Source organism: Neofelis nebulosa, chromosome 6, assembly GCF_028018385.1.
Source record: "Neofelis nebulosa isolate mNeoNeb1 chromosome 6, mNeoNeb1.pri, whole genome shotgun sequence".
Lineage (NCBI taxonomy): Eukaryota > Metazoa > Chordata > Mammalia > Carnivora > Felidae > Neofelis > Neofelis nebulosa.
In genome coordinates, this window is record NC_080787.1 from 136,561,003 (window position 1) to 136,587,484 (window position 26,482).

The window sequence follows — 26,482 nt, forward strand, 5'->3', positions numbered from 1 at the left end:
CCACTTAAATATTACCAAAGATTTTTAACATTTATAATCCAGTGGTGACTGTAGACAAAATAATTGTAGGCCATATGTGTTTTTGTTTTTGGTCAAAGTGGTATTTGATATAATTTTATAGCTATATTATAGCTTTTTGTCCATATTATATAGGTTTTTATGTGATCTATGTATATATAAATATTTCAGTGCAACATAATTTTTGGTACCTTTTCAGTCTCCTTAAGATTAAGAGGATCCTGAATTATTATTATTTTCAGTGGGTAGAAACTTTGCCAGTCTTTACTAAGATCAACTTCACAATTTTAACTACCATATTAAATCATTATGGCTGGGAATATTTGTCAGCTTTGTACTGGAAAGATTGTTCTTAGCATAAAGTAACACAGTTCTTACATAGATTTGGATCCTTCCATAGCTGGTTCTCCTACATCAGAAATCATTTTAATCATGGGAAATATTGAGAAGGGCATTTTACTTCACTCCCTCATGTTTCAGTTTAGCATTTTATTAAACCTAGAACTGTAAAAGTTTTGTGATAATTTTCTTTTTGAAATTCCTTTTCCTAATACACAAGTTATAGCTTTTCTTAAGATGTATCCACCTTCTGGTTTTCTTAATCTTTAAATTTCATAATTAAATTCACTCATTATTGAAACATGGAGCCATCAGAATTACATAGTTAGCACCTACTGTTAAGTCTGGACATCGGTACAGTAAACTTTGAATGATATGGAGCAAGTAATTCTATTTCTGATCTGACAGACCTAGAGTGATTTCTGAATTTGGAATTTAGAATTATAATATCTTTTCATTATTGCTGTTCTGTGTCCATCTACCTACAATACTGTTCTGGTCTTCTCACCTCTCTCTCCAAAGACCATGTGAATGCCATTGTCAATGTGTTAAGGCTGTAAGCCAAATTGGATGATTTGGACATGTAATATAGAACCCAAGTAAACTAATATTCCTCATTATCCTAAGCCAAATTTTCAACAGGTGTACAGGTGTGTGTGTGTATATGTATATATATATATACATACGTATATATATGCGTATATATATACACGTATATATATGTTTGGAATAACCAAAAAGAGGTATTTATAAGTAAGTATTTAAGTATATTAAAATCTCATAAGTATATAAATATAAAAAGTGCATAAAAGTAAAAACCCTCCAAATAGCTCCTTTTGTACCTGAGGAACTCACACATTGTTGAACATTTTCAAATATATTATGCTTTTTTGTCCATGTGAAAGGACAGTATAGTTTTAACATACAGATGATATGATACTGGGTATTGTTTCGAGTGAGTTTGAACAGCAAAGTAAACATTGTGACTGAAAAAAATCATTGATAAATCACAAATTCTTATCTTAGATGTAAAACTTAATTTAGTTTAGTCTTTGATTATGCTCTGAAAGATATAAGAATTTCTGAAGAATTATATCCATTCCTGCATATGAGGAAAGACTGCTTTCACAAAAAAACATATCAAATTTTGGTAGATAGTAGTTGTGCCTGAAACGTGTTTCATAGAGCAGGAAATAGATCTCTCTCATGCATACATACTGAAACATACAGTAGAAACTAGAATAAAATTCTGGAAAACTAACCCTTTGACACTTTTTCTTACAGCCGTGTCTTTTACTACTTGTCCATTTTAAAATAGCTAATAGTAATTTTTGCTACCCATGTTGGGCCAGTTGTCTTATTCTTTGCACATTTGTAACTTTTTTGCCTTCATTGCTTTTAGAATCCCAATAAAGGAATAATTTAGTATCCTTCCTCTCCCCAGTACATGAAAATTCTTTTAGTTTAGAATGGTCAAAAAAGAAAAAATGGTTGGGGTAAGTTTGAGGTGAATCAGAGGAACCACAAGGCAATCGTGTTATTAAAACCATGGAAAGTAGTAATTAAATTACTAGCCTCAAATACTTTGTGCATTGTGATAGGATATCTATCTGTGTATCTATCTATCTATAATTAAGTGATATAATATAGACTATTAAAACCAATATAGTTAATAGAAAACAATGTATCTATGAGAGAAAAAGAAATGCATAAAAGTGGGTTGGAAGTTAGTGAGTCTTTCATAAATACTAGGAGAACCACTATTATAGAAGTGAAAAGTAGCCATATGTCCTTTATCAAAATCAGTGTGTTTACTCAAAATAATAATATAGATGGAGAAAAACTTTTTTGAAAAACATTTCAATCCATGATCAAAATTGGTGATCCCAACAATTTGGCTGGTCAATATCAAAGCTCTATTCAAAAAGTATACTGAGAATATCCAAGTTATGAATATAGTTTGCCTTTTCCACTTATTTTTAAATAAACCAGGAGTCTCTCTGAAGTAGAATATTAATTCTGTCATCTTGAATTAACATAAGAAATCACTTCTTCCATTTCCATTTGATCTCTATTTCAAAGAACTCAGATTTCTTTACTGAGCACTTTAATAATGGAATTTTGTTTTAGTACTGCATCAAAAGAGTGTGTGTGTGTTTGTGTGTATGTGTGTGTGTGGTGTGTCTACACATGTGAAAATGATAAAAACATCTGTTAGGTTATTTCAGGTTGAAGAAGGCTCAGGGCCACATTAACCATGATATAAACAGTGCCTTCAGGAGTTTCCATGTACCCTAAAAAAAAAAAAAAAGCTGTAGATAAGTTCGGTGTTTATTTTGTCACAGTTATTTGGTAAATATATTCAAGTGAGATATGCTGAAAACATTTTTGAAACTTTGACAAAAATTCTGACAAGCAGTGATAGGCGTTTTCAGTTAGGGGAAAAATAAATCAGTTTGTTTTACATTTGTGGCTTCTGTTGCCTATTACGTTGGAAATAACTAAAAAACATTTTTATGATTTGATATTCATGTTTGATATGTTACCTAGCTATTGCTCTAAAATGAAATATATCACATGAAATAAGTATTAATATTTTTTTTTACATTCCTGTGGCTAACCTCTTGTAACCATTATCTTTGAAAAACAAGTATATCCATCTCTACTCCTGAACATGTTCCATCGAGTTCAGTGTTACTTATGTGGTATTGTTTGATACAGGATTTATAAGGATCCATAAGTGCTATTTAACAAAAATAACATGGTTTTTAAGAATAATCTTTTAAGACTATTATAGAAGTAATTGGATACTGCCAATGTTGACAGGTTTTACTTGGTCCTTGGAGAGACTTCAAAGATATTTTCCACTTGGCCAAAGAAAGCATCATTTTGACCTTATTTATTAAGGTTCAGTACTTTCACTGGGATAAAAAAGAAAAACGGCCCGGTGTTTTAGAAGTGCAGTGCAGTGGGAAAAAGACATGTGTGTGAACTTAAAATATGAGGTATTAAGTGAAGTACACATCATAGGTGAAGTATACAAAGGGTTGTTGAAATTCAAAAGGGGGGAAGTGATTTATATCGAGGAGACTGAAAATTTATGGATGAGATATCATTTGAAATGTGCTATTATAAAAAATAGATCATTTAATAATAGAAGTTGTCAACTAGAGTGCTACTTAGTAGTACATTTATAAATGAAACATTAATGTCAGAAATCAAATATGAAAAGTTAGAAACACTTTTTTTTAAGGAAAAGGCAAATAAAATCTTAACTGTAAAAATATTAGATAAACTTATATTAGAAGTCGCAGCTGGAATAAAATTAACTATTTCTTACCTCATTAAACATAAGTAAGTATTTGAACATACCTAAAATTATAAGTATGATCCTCAGTTTTTTAAAGATCTCTATGGTAATAGTAGAATTTATATATGATTTTAACATTGGTATCTGGAAAGCTAACTCTGAAGTAAATTTTGTCAGTATACTTCTTGCCCGAGATCCTTAGTTCTAGATGAAGCCTATTCAGTTAACTAATATCGAAGAAGTTTTGCATTTTCGTTCAGAAACTGTTTATTGCTGCTTATATTGTTCTTTACCTGTTCTCTAACGTATAATGTATACCAGGATTTTTCCAAATGGTTGTAATTTATGGAGAAATCATTATAGAGTTAATATTTATATATATTAAGGAATTCTCTACCATGAAAGATAATGAACTACTGATTACTTGTCTTACTTTAATATTATGAGAATTGTTATTGATTATATGCATGACATCTCGTGGCTAATAGTATGGAAACTTACCTTAGAGGTTACCAGATTATTTTGTTTGTACTTTTCCCTGTGACAACTCGTGTTTGTGACTGACTATGTGCTTGTTCCTTCCATTGTCTTGATTCGTGTAGGTTCTTCATCACCACACAATTCAGATGATGAACAAAAAATGAATAATTTTATAGAAAAGGGTATAGTATCTTTATTTTAAAGCATTTTCTTTTAATTATGTTTAATTTTAGTTTACTTTGAATAGATTTTGACATTTTATATCAAAATATTATTTTCAGTGAAGACCAAAAGCAGAAAGTTTTCCAAGATGGTAGCCAGTGATATAGGTAGGAAATAGAAATTTCTCTTTTGTTTCTAATCCTTGCTATATGCAGTGTTACTCAACACCAGAAAATGATCTAATGCATTGCATTTTGTATATATTAATTTGTCATTTCTATGCTAAGCAATAATCTCTTGGGCTGTTTCTTCTAAACTCATTGGGGCAATAATTATTGAAAATCAGTTAAATTGGTGTTGCAGTTTTTCCTGACTTACAATGTGAATTATTCTGTTTTTATTTTGGCTTTATTTAAAATAAAGCAGGGTTCAATTTATGCCGTAAATAGTACAGTTTTATACCAAATTTTGAGATTTTTCCTTTATAGTTTTTATTTGTATTTTCTCCTACCTTTTTCCCATCCTTCTCAAATTTTTACAATCCCCAATTTCAATGGTTCTCTAAAATATTGACTCTGTAATCTGCACTGCCCTGGAGTTAAATGGGAATTTTCTTAAGACTCTCCCCCCAATCCCCACAAGTAAAACTAAGTGATGGATAGTATTTTATATTAATCTCTTTGGCTGTTTTTATGAGTATACTTTGAATTGAATTGCCCAGTCTAAGGTTTTCAAAGTTTAAAATTAGAAGACAAAATACATAATCAAACTTTGGGGATATAATCAAACTCTAGGATTTTTAGTTCGTCATAAAAATTTGAGTATTCTCTGAAGATTTTTAAAGGCTTGAGAAGTACTGTTTTACAAAAAGAATAAATTTAATCTTCGATTTAAACCCACAATTTTTATTATACTGTTTTTTGTTATTTATTTCCTCTGAAATGCCTATCACGTGTTCCTTGAATTATATTAAATGAGGAGCATTTCTAGGCAGCTGAAATAGATTTACCTTTGGTCAACTGATAAAGTTTAATATATAGTAAAATTAAATTGCCAAAATTCTCAGAAGTAGCATCTATATTGTCTGCATATTGTAAATTGAACCCTGTTTAGTCATGTTAACGTTGGCTGACTGTTAGCACGTCTCGTCATTTTTTAAATAAGATGGTTTATTCTTGGGCAAAGGGCTCTTCATATATGGGGAATTGATTATCTCTTTGTGGTTTTATAGTGAATCAGTTGGTAATAGTTAAATCGCTTTAATTATGTACTAGCACTATCACATAATACTTTTCAACCAAATTTTTTATAGTATATTTTGTCTTAATAGTACTTACTGTCATATAATGTAAAAAGTTATAAGAGACCTTCCTACATACACTTTTGCAAAGAACCTTTATGATCTATCAATTATCTAGGAATTTTACCTTACATAAAAGGAACTTTGTATATGATTACATTTTTTTGAATAATTTCTCTGATTTTTGATCCTGTATTTGCTTTGTTAACTATGTGTTGACTAGCTCCTCTGTTTTTTCTGTTGTGAATAGAACACATAACATGGAATATCTGAGTTTGAATATTTGGAAGTTTTCAATTAACAAATTTCTTAGGATTAAGAACATTACCAGAAGGATAGTTCTTTGGTAATGTTCTTGCTTTTTATGTCGTTGGCAAGTTTTTGTTTTTGTCATGCCAGTTTTTATATTTTTTGGGAAACACATTAACTTTATTCACCATTTCAAAGGTTAGGTTAGTTACAGTTATACATAATAATTTTACGTCTTCAGAAACTACTGCTCCTATTTTATATGTAATTTTGTTTGGTAATCTTCCAATATAGGTTTTAATCCCAACATATTTACAAGAAAAGCTCTCTTCTCAATTTTTCCTTTGTTCAAATGGAGACTGCTCCATTTTAGACTGTAAAGTTTTTACAGTTAAAAAAAAAAAAGGAGTTTATCTTCCTACATTAGTGTCTAGTTTTGTAATAAGAGTTAACATAAAATATGCTATTGAAAGCACAATAAAATGTCAGTGAAACATTATTGGGGGGGGGGGGGCGTTGGAGAAACTCCTACAATCTCCTGAAGACCTCTCTGTCAAGACATATTTTCTGTGTAAAGTTTATGGTGTCAAAAGTGCTAGGATTCCTTGAGCATTCTGAGCTCACTGTGTTCCCTATCATGCAGTCCTGTACTTGCTCCGAAGTTCCCTGGGCCTCATCAAATTACCACCTCTTTCTTCCTCAATCTACAGACATTTACAGCTTCAACTTTAGGAAGTTATGAAGTGGCCTCGTAAAGGAAGGCGTTAAGAATTAAGTCTAGACCCCTAAGATTGACAGTGGTTAAAAACAAAACAAAACAAACAAACAAAAAACCCTCCTCGCATGGGAGACTGACTGAATGTCTTGGCTCTGATACTTTGTTTCTGAAGCTTTACCTTTTCTTTGAAAGTAACTGCTGCCGACATTGGAGGAGTAGGGAGCAAAATGTCATTCTTACTTAAACAATCTAACCCAAGCTTGGAAAATCAACCCCCCCCCTTTTTTTTTTTTTTACTGCCCAACAGAACAGCAGAGTTAGCTGAGATGGTGACAGTATTTTAAATATGTATGTGTGTGTGTGTGTGTGTGTGTGTGTATGTATACATATATACTTAAAAATTACAATTTTTCTGACACTGTGCCAGCCCTTTATAAATAATATTTCTTGTTTAACCCATTCAATGTAACTGCATTGAGCTACTTACTATTTCCCTGTTTCACAGAAGGGGAAACTGAGAGGTAGAGTGTAAGTAATGTATCTGTTGGTTACATATCTAGTGAATGATGGGGCCAGGGTTTACACCCAGGTAGTCTGACTTCACTGTTTGTCCTTTCAACACTGTACTGTATTACCTCTTAAGACAATTTACTGGAGTCTGGAAGGATTCAAAAACAGATCTGTTATGTGGTTTGTAACTAGATATTCTGGCTATGACCCTGTTCTATCCACATAGTAACCTAGAAAAAAGGATGACTCATGCTAACTTATGCCCTCGTACCAGATCACGGTTGTCATCTTGGTGCCTCTCACCCAAACGTAATATACCGTGCCTGGAAGTTTACCTTTCTCAAAACTCAGACTCAAGGAGAGTAACTACAGCAAACAGTAGAGTCTCCTAACCCATCTACCCAATGCCCAGCTTCTTTGTTTCCTGGCTGACAGCTAACTCAGGTAAACGATACTGACAGTGACTTCCTTATTCATGCATAAGAACAGCAGCCTAAAAAGGCATAACTTTAGCCTTAGGAGTTCAACAGCAAAAATACAGCGGAATATAATACAATTGCAGCATCCCTAAAGAAAGGTACATGTATGTAATACACAGATAGTGATTTGTTTTGCCTGTTCATACTTGATGATTAATTTTTGTTAGTAAAATCTTAATGATCAGTATTTCCAAAATCAGTCTTTCCTGTAGTGGTAACCATTTCTGTAAATCATTTAGAAAATAAGAGTGGTTATCAATTTATTATTTGCTTATTATTTATATTTTACAAAGCTTTGGAAATGCAAAATTCTGTAAAACTTTTTGTTATCTTACGTTTGTATAAAAAGTCCTAAAATGTATGTCTTTGTTAAAGTGCTAATCAAATTTTTCATGGTACCTTATGAATAAAATATGGTCCAGATGCTAGCATTGTTGGTAGATTTTGAAACTACATGATCAACCTTTTCTAAAGATTATTAGTTCTATTTCATTATGATTCTTTCATTGTGAAAGATAGATTTCTAGCTGGATCCTGTCCATGTTCCCTATTATTACTAATTTTCATACAGAAGGAATGATTACATGAAACTGTGAGGGGGAAATAATAACTAGAGATTAAAATATAAAGATTCAAAAGTATAGTGACTTAATGAGTGCTGTGCCAAAACAGACAGAAATCAAAGCTCCATTTAATGAGCACCGTTCCAGACACTATAGATATTTTTCAGGTTGTATTTGTTAACTAACATAGGGAGGATTGTACCTCTTTTTATTTATTTTTTATTTTTTTATTTTTTTTTTTAATTTTTTTTTCAACGTTTTTTATTTATTTTTGGGACAGAGAGAGACATAGCATGAACGGGGGAGGGGCAGAGAGAGAGGGAGACACAGAATCGGAAACAGGCTCCAGGCTCCGAGCCATCAGCCCAGAGCCTGACGCGGGGCTCAAACTCACGGACCGCGAGATGGTGACCTGGCTGAAGTCGGACGCTTAACCGACTGCGCCACCCAGGCGCCCCGAATTGTACCTCTTTTTAATCTCTCAGATTCTAGGTTAGCAGTTACTTGGGTAATGAATGATTTTCTTTTTTAGCAAAAACTAATTTTTGAAGTCAATTGATCAATGAAAATAATGATCATTAGTCCAAGTATTGTTTTCATTAGTTCTCTTTTACATGAGTCCCAGTGATTCCTTCTTTAAAGTGTTCTAACCCAACTTAAATGGATTCATAATCATTATATTCTAAGTCACTAACTCATTAAATTCTATAATTTTAAATCTGCTCAAGCTCCCTTATTTTTCAAGAAGAGAGATTGAGCCTCAAAGAAGTTAAGTTGCATATCCAAAGTCATGTCCCATAGTAATGACCTAGTCGGGACCAGAATCCAGGTCTCTCGAACTCTTGTTTTACCTATAGCGTGTCTTCACTCTCATGCTTTCTGGCCTCTTTTTCTTGTGCTATTTTCCGAATTCTTTTATATTTACATTGAAAAATAAATTCTCAGAGGCCCATTTGGAGTTTGCCATGTGAATACAAAGGTATGCACCAACTTAATGAAGTAGAATTTTAAGTTATAAAATTATTCTAATTCATTATAAAACTCAAATTAGTACTGATACTTCTACATTAAAATTCCCAATATTCAATCTCAAATGTGTGGCTGTTACTTCTGTAGAAGTTCATCTTTATATTTAATCCCTCATGTGGCTTTTAGAAGACTAGAAGCTCATCTTGAAAGAGAAGATGAAAGATGGGTCAAGCGTGCAGGTAAGATTACTCTTCCTCAGTTTGTAAAGAACTAAATTGTTTACAGTTAGGTACTTTGAAACTATTATACATGTCTGAGTTTTTCTAATGAGTTCTTTTTCTTTTTCAGGATGACTAAAATCTGAAGAGTATGGCATAGTGTGTATTGGGTTTTCATTTTGTTTCAGAATGTATTTTCTGTCAAACTTCATAATAAAATCTCAGCAAAGTCTGTGTGTCTTTTCTCTGTCAGTATTTCCTGTGTATACATTTCTTTCTCCATAGAACTGTCTTTTCCTTACATTGGAAGAATATAAAATGATCTTCTAGAAGTAACTTCCTGTTTGGTTCATAACATAAAATCAGTCCAAGCTAAAGTTAAAATAGTGAAATAATTTCAAACGTCATCTTTTTGATGAATAGGCCCGTGTTTAATTTGCGCTCTTTTTCTCTTTATTTCATTTGTGAGAAAATTCTGCTGCTTTCTGTAGAAGTAAAATTCCAGTGACAGTTTGTTTATTCATTTATTTACTCATTCATCACCATGTTCATTGACCAAACATTAAGTGCTATACACATACACAGACACAGTATTTTGCAAGATAGATTTTATTTCCAGACTCATGGAATTTAGATTTCAACATGGGAGATAGACATTGATATTATTAGGTCTGTTGGCTATTAAAATAATGTGTGATAAGTGGTGAGAATTTCTACTTCTTGGTCCTCCTTTCCCTTGGCTTCTTTGCCATATCCTATAAGTTGAGTTTTAGTTTCTTTATTGTTACGGGTTTTTTTTAATTTAATATGCATACATTTCAACATTTTGCTTGAAAAGAGTGGTTTCCACTCATAAGAGAGCAGAGACTCAGGTTTATAGCCTGCCAAGACACAGCTCTGATACCAGTTTTCTTCAGATTGAAGAAACTTTATTGTCATTCCTATCATTTCTTCTGTGGACAAAAGTATAGAAAAAGAGATCTGGTTTATACTCTCCAGTGACAAAAGATTTCAAATCAAGGAAGATATTGGGTATAAAGAGCAAGAGTTGAAGAATGCACAGTTGAACATGAGAGGAACAGACAACTTGTCTTCCAAGAACTCATTCAAATTATGTCTTCAGTTTGAAAGTTGCAATGGAAGTTCAGTAACTTCAAAGCATGCGTGGAAGTTTCTATATACACGCAGTGAAATCAGCTGACAAGGTAACTGGGTTGGCAAGTGCTTCTGAGACTCCTGAGAAGTAAAAATGTGATCATCAAAAAATCCTGGATAGTCTGTGACTGCTTCATCCAATGATCCCAGGGTACAGAGTATCGGCCAGGAGGCCTGACTAGAGCTTCTCTGGATTGGATCTGCTGCTTGTGAACCTACCATCAAGGAGGTTGACTAAACAGACCTGAAAACAAGTATATTTCCCAGAAGTCACGAAAATTCAAAGATAAAAACATTTGGCCTAAATTTCAACATTAGACCTTAGGTTTGGGACTTCGCCTTCCACAACTGTAAAACTAGTCAGACTGGATGATGAGCTCTTCTTGCTAGGCATTGAGCAATAGGCAGTGTAGGGCTGCCATCCTTGAAAGAAGGGGAAGTATGAAGCGAGCCCCACAACCTCTCCAGGTTTCTGTCGTGGAACACTTTCCTGTTGCGGTGCAGGGTGGGTAGAATTCAGGCGAAGGTGGAGTCCCATCCAGCTAGGGAGGCAGAGGTTAGAGTTCTGGGCTGCTAACATGGCTGCAGTGTGTGAGTTAGTGTGCTAGAGAGGAAGGAACCGCACAGAGGCAGACTCCTAGAAGTCTGTGTGCAGGTTCGCCTCCAGTTCAGCTCCAGGCTAACACTGTACCTGAGCTAGACCGTACGTCACAAGGCCTAGCACCAGCCACCTGCTCTAAGGCTGAGAGCTGACAGGGATACCAGCAGTCACCCAGTTCTGGGACTTGTTGACATTAGACCCTGCTGAGCACCTTGGTGATTCTCTTGATATCCCAGCGAGGCCCTCCGTAAGAGTAAGGATCACTTCTTAGCATAAAAGCCATATCCTAGAACTAAGTTCAAACTGAAATAGACCTGCTCTAACAAAGAATAAAGTGAAGCCTGATAAAACCAAAGGATTCTCCAGTAGTTTAACGGCAAGGTGTAGAGCAAAGCTCACCACCTGTGAAGGTGGATGACACAATACAGACTCCCTTCAACGTATTATCCACTCTGTCCAGCATTCAATCAATGAGAAGTTCCTGGGCATGTGAAATAAAGATTCAAAGTCAAAAGTAGGAAAATATGACCCATAATAAAGAAGTTGGGGCATCTGGGTGGCTCTGTTCGTTGCACACCTGACTCTTGATTTGGGCTCAGGTGATGATCTCATGTTTCATGCATTCAAGCCCTACAAGACCTCCACTCTGACAGCATGGAGCCTTTGGATTCTCTCTTGCCCTCTCTGTCTCTGTCCCTCCCCTGCTCTCTCAAAAACGGAAAGAAAGAAAGAGAGAGAGAGAGAGAGAGAGAGAGAGAGAGAGAGAGAAAGGAAGGAAGCAAGCAAAGAAGAAATTAGAAACAGACTTCAAGATGAACTACATGCACAAATTAGCAGCTATGGGTTTTTAAAGCAGCTGCTAAAGTATGTTTTAATATTGAAAAGAAAAAAAAGGCCATAAAGAGTGAACAGAGAGAATATCAGCAGAGAAAATAACTTTATAATGAATAAAATGAAGTCTAGTACTGAAAAGTTCGATATCTGATACATAAAATTACCTGGATGAGTTCAGTATCACTGGATAGAGACTGTAGAAGAAAGGGCTATGGAACCTGACGACAAATCCAAACACAGTGTGCAATGCTGAAGATTTAAATCCCCTTCCCCCTCCTTTTGCTCTTCCCCTTGCCAAAAGATAGACAAGTTACATTAAAAGGTAGGCAATAATCTGGCTTTAGATTTCTTAGCTATGTAGCTACATGCAAAGCTGTAAGAAAATGGAGCAGCTTGAGTTTTGAGGAGGTAGAGTTGTGAATTGGGATTTTCTCTGATTCATGTTTTTGTTTAACAAGTTTGTAAAAGATTATGTTTATATGCCTTTCTTTTAAACTTAAAAAAAAATAGCTGCTACTTAAAGACATACTTGAGAAGACCTTGGGATGTGGGGACAGTTGTACTAGAAATGATTATCCTTTATGGAACTCTCTTCTAAGGAAATAATCAAAATATGTGCAAATATTTTTGTACATTTTTTGTTGCCATATGTATTGGAAAATACCTTATTGCTGAGTAAGTGTTCATATAAGTAAATATGCAACCATTAAAATATACTAACAACTGATGTAAGGAAATGCTTTTTTTTAATAGTGAGGAAAAAAGCAAGATACAGATTTGTATACTAAATAAAAATGTATATTAAGTGGCAGGAAATATGGCAAATTTTGTCTCTTGATTATGGGAATTCATGATGGCCTTATTTTCTGTTTGTATATTTTCCAAAATTTCTGTGAAGAATACATAATTCAAACCTTAAAAAATTAGATCCGTGTGTATAGGGGGACAGTTAGAAGAGATTAATCTGATAATGCCTGTGAATCTATTAATTGAGACTTTTTCATCTAAAAATTCTAATTATAAACATGGAAGAAAGAATGTAACCTTTAAAATGTTTTGGGAAGGTGCTCACTTTAGCACCACATGTTACTAAAATTGGAGTGACACAGAGAAGATTAGCACGGCCCCTGCACAGGGATGACACACAAATTCGTGAAGCTTCCATGTTTTAAAAAATAATAATAGAATATTTTGGGGAAAGATAAAAAAAAAAATGTCCCAAGTGAAAGATGACTTACACGAGAGTTTATGCCATGATATCATGCATATGAAATTCTAGAATAGGCAAAACTGATCAGTGGTGGGGAAAACATGTCAGAGCAATGGTTATTTCTAGGGACAAGGACAGGAATTGATTGGGAAGAATATGCACGGTCTTTCTTGGATCATGATGAATTTCTATATCTTGTTAAGGATTTGAGTTATGTAGGTGTGCACATTGTCAAAACTCAATATATATTTAAGATCTATTCATTTGTATGTAAATTTTACATAAAAAGAAAAATACTGCCAACAAAAAGGTGGGGAACAAATAGTTTTGTGAAAATGTACAAAGTGTACTCCTTGCTGGCTTTATCCTCATATCCTATGGTCTTAGATAAGTATTCCAGAGTTATAAATTCAATGTACTCTAGTTAGCACCTTGTGCTTGCTTCTCTTAATACTTGCTACATTGCACTGGACTTATTTCATACCTCGAATGGACTGTGAACTCTTGGAGGGCAGGAAATCCCTGCCTTCTGGCACATAGCTGGTGTGTGCCCAATAAATATTTAATAGGTTAATAAGTAAGTATCCCTCGGCCCTTGTTTCCACCTCCTACCTGTAACAAAAATGTTTCTCTATTCATTACAATTATTAGTTCTGTATCTTTTATTTTTTATAATATTAATTGGTAAGTGGAATTAATAGCAAAGTTAATCTTTTAACATTTGTTATTTCAAGTTGTTTGTTCAAGGGGCTTGCTTAAAATTGTATCAAAATGTTACAGTAGTGTGGCTTAAATATCTGTCTTTGAAAACTATGAGTTTGTGGTCAGGTTGTGGGTCTCCAGTTGCAAAGTGTTTTAGGAGGAAATATTAGACACTATAATTAAATCATTTTGTGACATTTATAGTGAAGTTACTACAGTAAAAAAAAAAAAAAAAAAAAAAAAAAAAAAAAAAAGCTGCCTTGTCATTATTGTGTGGTTCTAACCTCAATAAAATGTCAAAGTTAGACCAACGGAAGATTTATTTGAAAGTTGGTTAGTTATATTCAGAGATTTTTTTTACATGATAAATTAATGCTGGACAAAAAAAAAATTGTATTTTATGGGAAAGAGTAACTTAAGTTTTTTAAATATTTGAGAATTTTATATAAAAGGATTTCTAGTAGAAAATCCTGAGGGAGATTGAAAACATACACTTAAGAAATTCAGAAAGAAATTTCATGCTAGTGAAATTTTTTGGCAGAAATATGTATATGGTTATTGAGTGAAAACTTCAACAGATACATTTCTAATTGACAAAATAGTTACTTAATACATTTTAATTTAATGAGGACGAATGATATAGCTTGTAAATTATTCAAGTCACTTATCTTTGTTATGCTTAGCTATATATTGAATTTAGTTTTTGAAACAAACTTAAAAGAGGTTGAACTTCAGTGGTTCATTACTGTTCCATACTTATGTCCTAAAGTGTTTTTTGTTTTGTTTTGTTTTGTTTTCCATTTTGTTGTTTTAGTTACTCGGAACATTATCACAGAATTAGACTAAAGGAATGCTGGGTAGTTTACAAGTATATTAGTAGCCCATTAGGATAGCATTTTACAGTTTATTTAGAAATCATTGCATTTGTTTATTATTAATAACTAGCATTTATCAAATCCGTATTGTGTGTCAGGTGTCACGCACAGCGCTTTGCTTACATCATCTTGTATAATCTTCACAGCTATGAAATTGGCATTATTATCTATCCTTTTTTAACAAATGAGGAAATTTCAGGTTTAGAGAGGCAAAGTAATAGGCCTAAGGTCACACACACTTGGTAGTTGGATGAAGTGGCTTCCATCTCAGGTTTGATCTGATGCCTAATCAAGTCCTAACCACTACATTTTACAAACTAAGTATTGAAGCTTGTCCTGGGAATGTTTACAGTGAACTAACATATACATATGCATACTGGGTTTGCTCAATTAGTTTTGGTTCCTCTCCTGAAGTTTCTTTTGGTCTAGGGATCTGGTTCCTCAAAGTGTGGTTCATAGACCAGAAGCATTGGCATTTCCTGGGAACTTGCTGGAAGTGTAAGATCTCAGGCCCTAGTCCAAGAGTATAGAATCCGAATCTGATTTAACAAGTTTGCCAGGTGATTGATGTGTACATTCAAGTTTTGGATAAGCACTGGCCTGAAAGAATAACTGGGTCAGAGTAGAGTAGTGGAGTCTAGAGAGGCATCGGCATCATCCGAGTCATATCTTTATACTCTACCAGACTGATTTTTTGAATACTTCAGATTACATGTATATTATACAGATGTTATTTATCAGTCTATGTACATTGTACTTATGATATTTGGTGAAAACCTTTGAATTCTTTTGAAAGTATTAATACTATATTCTAGAAGATGGTTTTGGGAGTATAATATCTTCTAATTTTAGGGAATTGGATATTAAATACAACAGCAACCATTTATATAAAATCAACTAACCGTAGATTTCACTGGCTAGTTTTGTAGTACATTTTATCTTTTAACTGACATTGATTACATCTGGGTGAAAATGGGATAGGACTGATTTTATATTTGACTCATTTTTATTTTTTAAAAGATGATGATTAATGAAACTTGGAAATGAAAACTTGATTTCCCCCACCCCTTCCCAGTTTGCCTAATGCCTCTTGCCTAATACTGGATTTGTCATTTTTTTAGATGTGGAAGTTATATACTATGACTGGATTTCTCTTTGTTTACATGGCGCCCTTATGGACTAGCAGGGTCTGTGCTTTAAGTATCTCTTAACGGCCCGAAATTTAACCCAATATATGCATTCATGTATTAACAAGTGCTTTTTCAGTATTTTACATAGGAAGCACTATTCTGTTATGCATGCATTGCCACTAACACAATAGATATAAAGAACTCCTAACTTTAAGTCACTTCCTAGATTAAGGCAATAACTGACTTTGAGGATGGAAAGTGAATTCCAGTAAGTTTAGAATAGGCTTTTTTATTATTCTGATGCTAAATTAGAAATTGACATACGCAGAGTTTATATTTTTGTAAATACCATAATTTTAGATTGAGCATGACTTTTGTCTTTCACTGACATGTAAATAGTGGTGTTAATGTATATCCAGAATAGGTGAACCCAGATAGTTTTATGATGTAGTCAAACACTTAAATTTAATCTTAGATAGAGGCTGTCCTATGTTCTAAAGATTAACTTAAAAAATAATGACCTCAGTGGCTATGAAGATGAGCTGGAAAGGTTTTATTATATCGATTACCCAAACTCAGTCTTCTGCCTCTGTTGTCCTTATCTGCATCTTCCTACTAAGAAATGACTTTGCTTCTCTTAGAAAAGCCTAACCCTTTCCTGTGAGCCTGAGAAATAATTAACAGTTAGAATTTAAAAAGCTTTCTTGAAGTAAGAGCTTCACACACACAAAGATAGTGTACCAAGTAAGTACAAACTTCTTAAAAAATTGAAAATAAGATTTACTTTCCACCCATAATATTATTAATCATATTTTAATTATCTTAGCATCTAGATGTAGTAATAAAAGTATTCACTTCTATCTGGAAGAGCAGTTGGTATTAATATGAATCATATACTCTTCAGAACTTTAAAAATGCGTTTTATTTTTCAGCAAAGATGTCAAGGAAGTTAAGCTTGCCTACTGACCTAAAGCCTGACTTAGGTAAGTAAAATAAATAAATGAATAAAATCCATAGTAGTTAAACTCCCTTCAAGGGGAAGACCAGGAAATCAGAAGATTTAAAATTACGATAGACTAGATTTTTATCAGAAATCAAGTTTAAAAGGAGTAAGAAGTTTAAGGATTAATAGCCTCTAGAATGTCATCTGTAAATTATAAAAGATTATAATTTCAAGCAAACCAAAATAATATATTTTCTCAGTTCTCATACTTTATTCTAAACAAAATTTAGTGTAAGATTGAAATTTGTGCAATTTCAGATTAAGTTCTATTAAAAGTTATTATGTCCCATTTAACTATCTGAAAACTTATTTGAACTTTATAAACTTACAACATTTTCACAGTAAATTAGTTTTCTGTATTACATTGAATTTCTCGTATCAAGAATCATTATTACTTTTGGTGATAATAAATTGGGAAGTATTCCTTTTTCTGTAGCACTTTCTTTACAACTAATGCACTAGGTAAACAGAATGAATTCATTCACACATTTCCTTTTGCTTTATACCAGCTCAAAAACAGCTCCCCGATATCACAGAATAGGGACAAATGACATTCCAATAAAAATAAAAATAAACTTGCAACATTTCATTTTAAATAACTCACCTTTTTTTTTTTAATTTCAGAAATTGCAATTATTTTTAATAAAAAGTAGACTGGCTGAAGATGATTTCACCCATCTTTGTCATAGAAATAACTAGATTTCCTCCCTTGCATTTGCTCACACCCATTATCTTTTCACTATTTATTCCTTAGATTCCTTGACTGTCTTTTTAAGTAATACAAACTTAGATATTGGCCCATTTCACCATTCTAATTTTAGCATTTCCATGTCATAGTCTTATCTCAGTTGTACTGATAGAGAGCATGTGATTATTAGTGAGAAGGCATAATATCTTCCGTTGTCAGAGTACAAGGTTTCATTCCTGAACATAAGGAAAAACAGTTTAGTAGAATCCTGTACTAACACTGATGTTAAGGGAACCAGAATTAATTCTAGAGTGTAGGATAACATGTTTTGAGAAGGGAATAGTTCCCTTCACTATATAAATGACAGATGTAATTTGAAACCAAGTGTATCTGAGAGGCAGAGTTTTCATCAGACTCTCTAAGAGGCCCGTAATTTCATTAACACTAAATACTGTGAGTTAAAATGTTTTTGTCTCTTCTAGTATCTTAAAAATATGAGACGACATATGTAGAAGTACTTTTAAAATTCATAAAAAGAGCATAATTATTTTTAAAAAGAATATTCACACTTATAAATTATGTAAGTAATGTAATCAGCAGGTATACTCCATACTTATTTATAGATCATCTTTATGAAGTTCATGTTTTAGCTTACATGCCCATGTATTTCACTGCCCTAAGCCAATAACTGATTGCTACATACCTTGGAACAGTCTCTGTGCTGCCTAAGTAATTTCCCTTCGTGTCATTGTGCTGCTAAACTATTTTTAGAGATTCTTAGCTGGTAATTGTTTTATATTGGCTGGGGAGTCAATGGGGAACAACAACTCTATTGATAGGCTCAAACTGTCAGATGTTCCCAAAGCAGCTGAAGCTGTTGGGACTATTCCTGCAGCTCTGGAACCTTCTGTGACTAGAATTCACTTTGGCTTATAAGGAAATTGTGCAACATTGCACTTGTACTATATCTTCACCATCCTGTATTCTATGGCCCAGTCTCAGGAACCATGGGTGATATTGTTAGACCTCTGATGTTACTTTTCAAGTGTCAACCACCAGAGGGGGGAAAAAATTAGACTTTTATACCTTGATGTGAATTAGTTTTATGTCCTAGAATTTACCCTGACCAAACTCATCTCTTGGCATTATGTTTTGACGGAGGGAATAAAATATTACATAAAGCTCTATGTGGGAAGGAGAGGGGAATATACATAGGTAGAATGTTCTAAGCATCCAGAGTAACATGAAAGCAATGATTTTGTGACATGCTTATAACACCTACAGTTGGATGGCATTAATGACGAATGTTATCTGAGTTTAGATCTTCCAGAAACACCCCATGTTCAAATATATTTTTTGTATTTAAAGACTGAACTTTAATTCTCAATAATAATCCAAACCCTCCCTTTGTATATTGGTGGTGTGACTAATCCCTTGTTTATATGGAGTTGCCTAAGAAAGTTTTGGACTTGGACATGACTCAAGTCCTGACTCCTACTAATTAGCTCTGTCATCCTGGGAAAGTTATTTAACCTAAGTGTCTGTTTTATTATTTGTTATATTGTGGTCATAAAACTTTTCAGTTGTTAAGTGGATTCAATAGAATGATAAATGTAAAGTGTTAATGAGAGTATGTATCATATGGTAGGCCTTGCTTAGCGATAGCTATTTTCATTTCTGCTCTTAATAAAATTTCTATTCCATTTGTTTAGCTTGCCCAATTTCTAAGATTCAAGCCACAAAGATCGACAACATGTGATTTAACAATAGTATAAATTATAATTCATGAACTGCTAAAAATTCTAACTGGTTTTCAAACAGTTCTGGGCATATAGAATTTTGTAAGTTCAGGGATGCCTGGGGGGCTCAGTAGGTTAAGCATCCAACTCTTGATTTCGGCTCAGGTCAAGATCTTGCACTTCGTGAATTGGAGCCCAGTATTGACTCTGAACTGACCATGTGTGGCCTGCTTGGGATTCATTCTCATTCTCTCTCTCTCTCTCTCTCTCTCTCTCTCTCTCTCTCCCCTCTGTCTGCCCCTCCCCCACTCTTTCTTGTGCCCGTGCACTCTTCTCTCTCTCAAAATAAATAACCTTGAAAAAAAGGATTTTGTAAGTTAAATATTGATTCTGATTCAGTTCATTTTCAGAGTTTCTTTGGTGATCTAATTTTTATAGAGAAGTCATAATACAAATGCAGTTGTAGCTTATGAATTTTATATAGTTAAATTATTCCATTAAATTAAAACACTGTTTATTTGTCCTGTAATTAACATTTGAAGTATAGATATGTTGTGAATCACCTATTGTAATTTTAACAGTAGATAACAGTAAGAAATTTTACACAGATTAATTTATAATGAAATTTATATTATCAAATTTTCTTATCAAATGTATATTTATATTAGATTTTCTTGTATTATCAAATTTTTATGGATTTCTGTCTTTATACTAGGTCACAACTGAAAATATATGTCCAATCACCTTGCATGTGTATGTTTCGTTAAATATTTTATTTATTGATTGATTTTTATTTAAATTTTAGTTAACACACAGTGCAATATTGATTTCAGGAGTAGAATTCAGATTCATCACTTAAATTCAACACCCAGTGCTCATCACAAGTGCCCTCTTTAATATCTATCAGCCATCTACTAAATTTAAATTTTCTACTATTTGGGGCACCTGGCTGGCTCAGTTGGTAGAGCATGTGACTCTTGATCTCGGAGTTATAAGTCTGGGCCCCACATTGGATGTAGCAGTCACTTAAAATTTAAGTAAAATAATTAAATTTCTATTATTTTACCAAAATAACTTTGAAAACTTCAGAGGTAACATTTGGAATCAATTTATATATTTAACATTACCGCATTCATCCAGTAATGAGCTTTTGCTTATGGAAAGTTGTCATATTTACAGGAAGTAGTTCTTTTTTACTGTGTCAAACAGGGTATAAAAGAGACATGTTTAGGAACTATAGTTAGAGATTGCCCATCCTGTTGCCATAACTAGTAGCTGTATTATTTTCAGAGGCCAGTGATAATCAAAATTCTGTTGTATATAATTATCATTTGGGGAAATATTGTCAATGTATGAATCTAAATTTGATTACAAACGCTTTTAGAGGAGGTACAGCTAGGATTCATTTATACGTTTTTTATTTAATAAAATACATTTTAAAAGACTTGAATGTGTTTTTATTTTTCATGACATATGAAGTCATTTCTTTTGTGATAGCACTGAAACTATGTGATTGGAGGAAATAGTTATTAGATATGAACAGTAGAAAGTACTAGAAGTTTTAATATCCCAAAGTTGTTGCACCAGCACATACCATTTTAGATACTTTCACCTACAGATCTGTCTTCAGCAAGTATTTGTTGGATATTAGTATATGCCAGACACTATGCTAAATCTTATAGGGCATCAAAATGACACAGCACCTGTACTCAAGAAACTCAGAGTCACTTGAGAGTGAGGCCTAAGACAAGCCCAAAAGAACTACAGAACAAATGTACTCTTAGTGCCATGGGAGAGAAGAAGCTATCGAGATTCAAAAAAGAGAAAAACCATATACAATTTTCGGGGTCAAGATAAACTTCATGAAGATGACAGTACCTGAGATAGCAAATAAGCACGATCTTGATAGGTAGAGAAAAGAGTGAGACGCAGGAACCAGTCAGAAAGAAATCACAAGCAAAAGTCTAAAGTAGGTGAGTGCAAGGTAGGTCTGGAGAACAACGAATGACTCCTTTTGTTCTCTCAAGGTTCTGAAAGCAGGGTAGCATTGGAAGATAGGGCCACCAAGGGGAGTTGGAAATATGTTGTGGAGAGTCTTAAAAACCTGAGTAAAATGTTAAGCATGCTCAAATAAAGAGCCACTGAAGAGTTTTTAAATAGAAGTGATAGAATTATGGCTGTACCTTGTAAAACTCAATTGAGTTATGTTAGAGCAGTGACAGAGTGAGGGTGGGGAGACTACTTGGGAATTGTGCGGTAGTCTATGAATGGTAACGAAAGCCTGAATGAAGGGTGATGGAAGTTGATTGGTAATGGAAAGAAGGGAACAACACTGGGGTAAAATAACTTAGGACTTGGCATCCCACCAGATGTATGTAGGCAAAGTGAAAGGGAGTAACCAAAATGAAACGCATCTTAAGCGTTGCTCCCTAGAACAGGATTTATAATTTCGATTATAAATAATTGAAAGTAACCATGCTTTTCTAGTTCTGCCAAACCATGACACTGTATCACCAAAGGAAGAAACAGCATCAAGAGAAAAGATGGTGCTGGTAAGGGCCAAGATTCGAAAAACAACCAGGATACCAACAAAGCACAGCACCAAAACCCGTGCAGATCACACATCCACAAATTCACTGGACTGCACCCAGCTCGCTTCTAAGAAGTGTGAATTTATCTGTTTGTATTTTATGTTTCAGCAAAGGAAAATAATTATTAGCATAGAAGTGAATTGTTTTTCTTTTTAATTAAAAGAGACTAAATAATTAAATATTAAATTAATTAAAACATGCGATAGGTTTTGTCTTTTTGCAGATTAACTCTTTGGCCAAATTCATACCAAATAAGAAAATAGGATACTTTATAACTTGGACAATCTCACAACATTTTAAATCATTTCAGATATAAAAGATAATTCCTTCAGCCGATCACGGAGTTCTAGCGTAACCAGCATTGATAAAGAATCCCGAGAAGCCATCTCTGCTCTTCATTTCTGTGAAACTTTTACTCGAAAGGCAGATTCATCTCCTTCCCCATGTTTATGGGTTGGTACTACTCTGGGAACAGTGCTTGTCATTGCACTGAACCTTCCACCCGGAGGAGAGCAAAGACTTCTTCAGCCAGTCATTGTGTCTCCAAGTGGTATGTATGCTTTCATGCTGTACTTACGTTAAAGATCGGACTTTTAGTAGAAGCCCTTGTTCTTCGTTTTGGGATCGATCTAAGAATTCTAAGTGGAGAAATTTAGTCTTGTGTTTTTAGCGACAGAATACATGGAATAAAGTTCCAGAAAATCATGTATTTATACAGCCATTCTGGTCTTGCTTTTTTTTTTTTTTCCCCTTAAGTCTAGAATCATGTCTATAATGATTACTATGTAAGAAAATGAAAAAAAAACAAAAAACAAAAAAAAACCCAAAACCTGTTCTTCTAATGCATTGTAGGATACCTTAAAATACTGTGTTCTGTAAGCAAAAGGATGGTACCATAGTTAGGAGAAAAAGCAAAAAGCATTTTCTAAAACATCATACAGTTGGCTATTTTTAATCTCTAAATGTGAACTCTTAAAATAGGTTACTTTTCTCCTTTGAACTATTAGGAAAAGCTGACTTAATAGCAAATTTTAAGAAGAAAATATTTATGATCTTCATATGTTGAAAATGAGATTGAATTTCATCAAATGTATATGGAATCTGAAAGACCTGGAAATAACTGAGAAACCTGGTTTTCATTACTAATTGATGCTGATTTAGATAGAAAAAAACATGATTGAGCTCATTAGTGTATCCCTTGTTTATACAGTGGACTTTAACATTACTTGAAATTTAAAATATAATTTTGATTTTAATGATAATTTGTACAATACCAAAGAAATAGTTTGATTTACTCATTCAACTCAATAAATATTTGAGTATATTCTATATGCTTCACTGTTAGAAAAGGTTCCATAATGATAATCTTCTTACTAATCTTGTTTCTTATTAGTAAACAACAAATATCTGTATAGGAAGAAAACCTGGAAAGAGAAATCACTTAAAGAATTTTAAGTACTCTAGTAGTCATATTAAAAATGTTTAAAAAAATGAAATTAATTTTCATAACACTTTATTTAGCCTAATGTATCCACAATGCTATCATTTCAACATGAAATCAGTATTTTTAAGTTGTCAAGGTATTTTACTTTTAACTTTTTTTGTACTAAGTCTTCAGAACCGGCACGTGTGTGTTTGATTCTCAGAGTGTGCCACCGTGTGGACAGGCCGCATTTCAAGGACTTTGTAGCCACGGTGTCTGCCATATTAATGCAGCTCTAGGTGTCACCTACCTGCTCTCACACTCGTTGGTAGTACACTTGCCAGATAGGAGAGAAGACATAGCTCCAGACATGTGGTGTGTCTGTCCGGGGCATGTAGTTCTGATATCATTTTCCAGATTCAGCTACATGCTTGAAGATTGAATCCCTTCGGGAAGCCGGTGTACAATTCCAGCCTTATGTCCATTCTGTGTGTTTTGGAGTGTCTCCTGTGTGTCAGAGTTGGAGTAAATACATTTGCTGTGGCGATTCAAGTAGTTGTTACTTACGTGTTTTAGGTACTATATTGAGGTTGAAAGGAGCGATCCTGAGAATGGCATTCCTGGATACCACAGGCTGCTTAGTACCGCCTGCATATGAATCCTGGAGAGAACACAATGTTCCTGAAGAAAAAGATGAGAAGGAGAAATCAAAGAAACGACGGCCTGTCTCCGTATCCCCCTCCTCTTCTCAGGAAATTTGTGAAAACCAGTATGCAGTGATATGTTCTGAAAAGCAAGCAAAAGTCATCTCACTGCCATCTCAGAACTGCGCTTACAAGCAAAACATTACAGAGACCTCGTTTGTGCTTCGTGGAGACATCGTAGCATTGAATAACAGTATCTGCCTTGCCTGTTTCTGCGCCAACGGACATATTATGACTTTTAGGTGAGTTACACATTTTCCTAAAACACAAATAGAGCATATACACCCTCAAAACACAACATTACAGAGTTAAAGTCCATTGAAATGAAACGCTTTTGTTTACGGTCTTATACACTGAGAATTTATTGTTATTCACTTAATTGTGAACAACTTTATGAGGAATACAAATCAATTTTATCTCCCTCTCAAGTATACTAAATCATCAGGTTTGCAGGATCCTGCCATTTTTGTCTTCTATAATACTCTGTTCAAGTCGAAACCTACTCTGTTATTTTTTTGAATTCCAGTTAGTGAACGTACAGTGTTCTGTTAGTTTCAGGTGTGCACCTGGTAGTTCAACCCTTCCATACGTTACCTGATACTCCTCATGACTAGTGTACTTCTTCATCACCGTCACCTATTTCACCCATCCCTTGACCCCACTCCCATCTGGTAACCATCGCTTTGTTCTCTGTAATTAAGAGTCTGTTTCTTGATTTGTCTCTCTCATTCTTATTTTTTCCTATTGCTTGTTTGTTTTGTTTCTTAAATTCCACACAAGACTGAAATCATACGGTATTTGTCTTTCTCTGACTTATTTCACTTAGCATTGTACTCTCTAGTTCTGTCCATGTCCTTGCAAATGACAAGTCTTGATTCTTTTTTATGGCTGAATAATATTTGTGTGTGTGTGTGTGTGTGTGTAGAATATATGGAAGAAGATGTGGATCTTCTTTATTCCATTCATCAGTCAATAGACACTTGGGCCGCCTCCATATCTTGCTGCTGTAAATAATGCTACTGTAAACATAGGGGTGCACGTATCCCTTTGAATTGGTGTTCTCCTATTCTTTGGGTAAATACCCAGTTGTGCAGTTGCTGGATCATAAGGTAGTTCTAGTTTAACCTTTTCAGGACCCTCCATACTGTTTTCCAAAACCTACCTTGTTTCTTATTAATGACTTTTCAATATTTTTCTCAAGTTTGCCTAGTTTAAGACCTCTACTGGATGTGTATTACTTGCCCCTCACCAACATGCGGATAGCCAGAACATTCTGCTTCACCAACAATGGACAAGCATTATATCTTGTTTCACCTACAGAGATCCAGAGACTGACTTACAGTCAAGAGACCTGTGAAAATCTTCAGGTAAATAACAAAAATATTGCTATAATCTCTTCAGAGGTGAAATACTCTCTAAGGTCCCTTATTTTTGTTCATCTCTTACACTCTCAGGAGTATACAAATGAACCTGCATAGGAAAATTCAAAGCCTGACTTTCAGACCATATGTTTTGAGACTTGTTATAAAGTATCTTCATCAGACTCTTGTTACAAGAGGGACTTCTCTCATTGATCCGTATTTTTTCTCTCCAGTGATGGCAAAGAAACATGAAATGTTATATACATTTTATACACACTCTCCACGTATAATAAATATCTATTATACACACAGGAAAATCTTTTTGAAGGAAGTAGGTAAATGTGAAAATAATTATGTCTGTTTTACGGCTAATCGTGTCATCCCTTCTTATATACTCTATTCACGAGGATATATATACGTAAAAGAAAAAATAAGGTTTTATAGTTTTTCTCTGAATATTTTGGTTGATCTGACATTGTTTAAATACAAAATGGTTTCTTGTTTTAATATTCAAGTGCCTTATGTGCTTGCATATACAGTTGACCCTTGAACAAGGTGTGTTTGAACCACACAGGTCCACTTAAATACACAGATTTTTTCAATAAATTCAGTATAGTAGTGCAAATGTATTTTCTTTGCCTCATGGTTTTAACATTTTCTTTCCTCTAACTTACTTCAGTGTAAGGATACAGTATGTAATATAATACGTAAAATATGTGCTAACCCACTGTTGATGTTGTCAGTAAAGCTTCTGGTCCACAGTACACTATTAGCAAAGTTTTGGGGGATTCAGAAGTTATACGTGGATTTTTTATTATACGTGGCAGTTGGCAGTTGATCCTTCACACTGTTCAGGGGTCAACTGTATATTAGAAATGACCAGTCTAGAGGCGCCTGGGGGGCTTTAGTTGGTTAAGTGTCCAACTTGTGATTTCAGCTCAGGTCATGACGTCGTTGTTCATGAGACCGAGCCCCACATCTGGCTCTGCACTGACAGCACAGAGCCTTTTTTGGGATTCTCTCTCTCCCTCTCTGTCTACCCCTCCCCTATTTGTGCACGCTCATGGGTGCAGTCTCTCAAAATAAACATTTTTAAAAATGATCCATCTAGTTTCACATTTTAAAATAAAAATGCTATTGAAATACTGAGC

At 34.0% G+C, this 26,482-nt stretch overlaps 1 protein-coding gene and 1 non-coding gene across 8 annotated transcripts in view; both read left to right on the top strand.

The window, feature by feature from the left end:
- The window catches only part of STXBP5 (syntaxin binding protein 5), a 170,711-nt gene that overhangs the window by 114,129 nt on the left and 30,100 nt on the right, over nucleotides 1-26,482 (top strand). For 2 of the 7 annotated variants that reach the window (XM_058735568.1, XM_058735569.1), the window contains exons 20-25: nucleotides 4,270-4,329; nucleotides 4,429-4,476; nucleotides 16,755-16,805; nucleotides 22,154-22,393; nucleotides 23,843-24,212; nucleotides 25,172-25,337. In XM_058735568.1, coding sequence (XP_058591551.1) covers nucleotides 4,270-4,329; nucleotides 4,429-4,476; nucleotides 16,755-16,805; nucleotides 22,154-22,393; nucleotides 23,843-24,212; nucleotides 25,172-25,337 — 935 coding nt within the window. The remainder of the gene's footprint in view (nucleotides 1-4,269; nucleotides 4,330-4,428; nucleotides 4,477-16,754; nucleotides 16,806-22,153; nucleotides 22,394-23,842; nucleotides 24,213-25,171; nucleotides 25,338-26,482) is intronic. The other 5 variants (XM_058735571.1, XM_058735572.1, XM_058735573.1 and 2 more) reach the window with 3 other exon arrangements.
- On the top strand, nucleotides 12,970-13,077 carry LOC131515565 (U6 spliceosomal RNA). Its single transcript, XR_009263633.1, has one exon. It is a non-coding gene; the product is annotated as a U6 spliceosomal RNA (small nuclear RNA).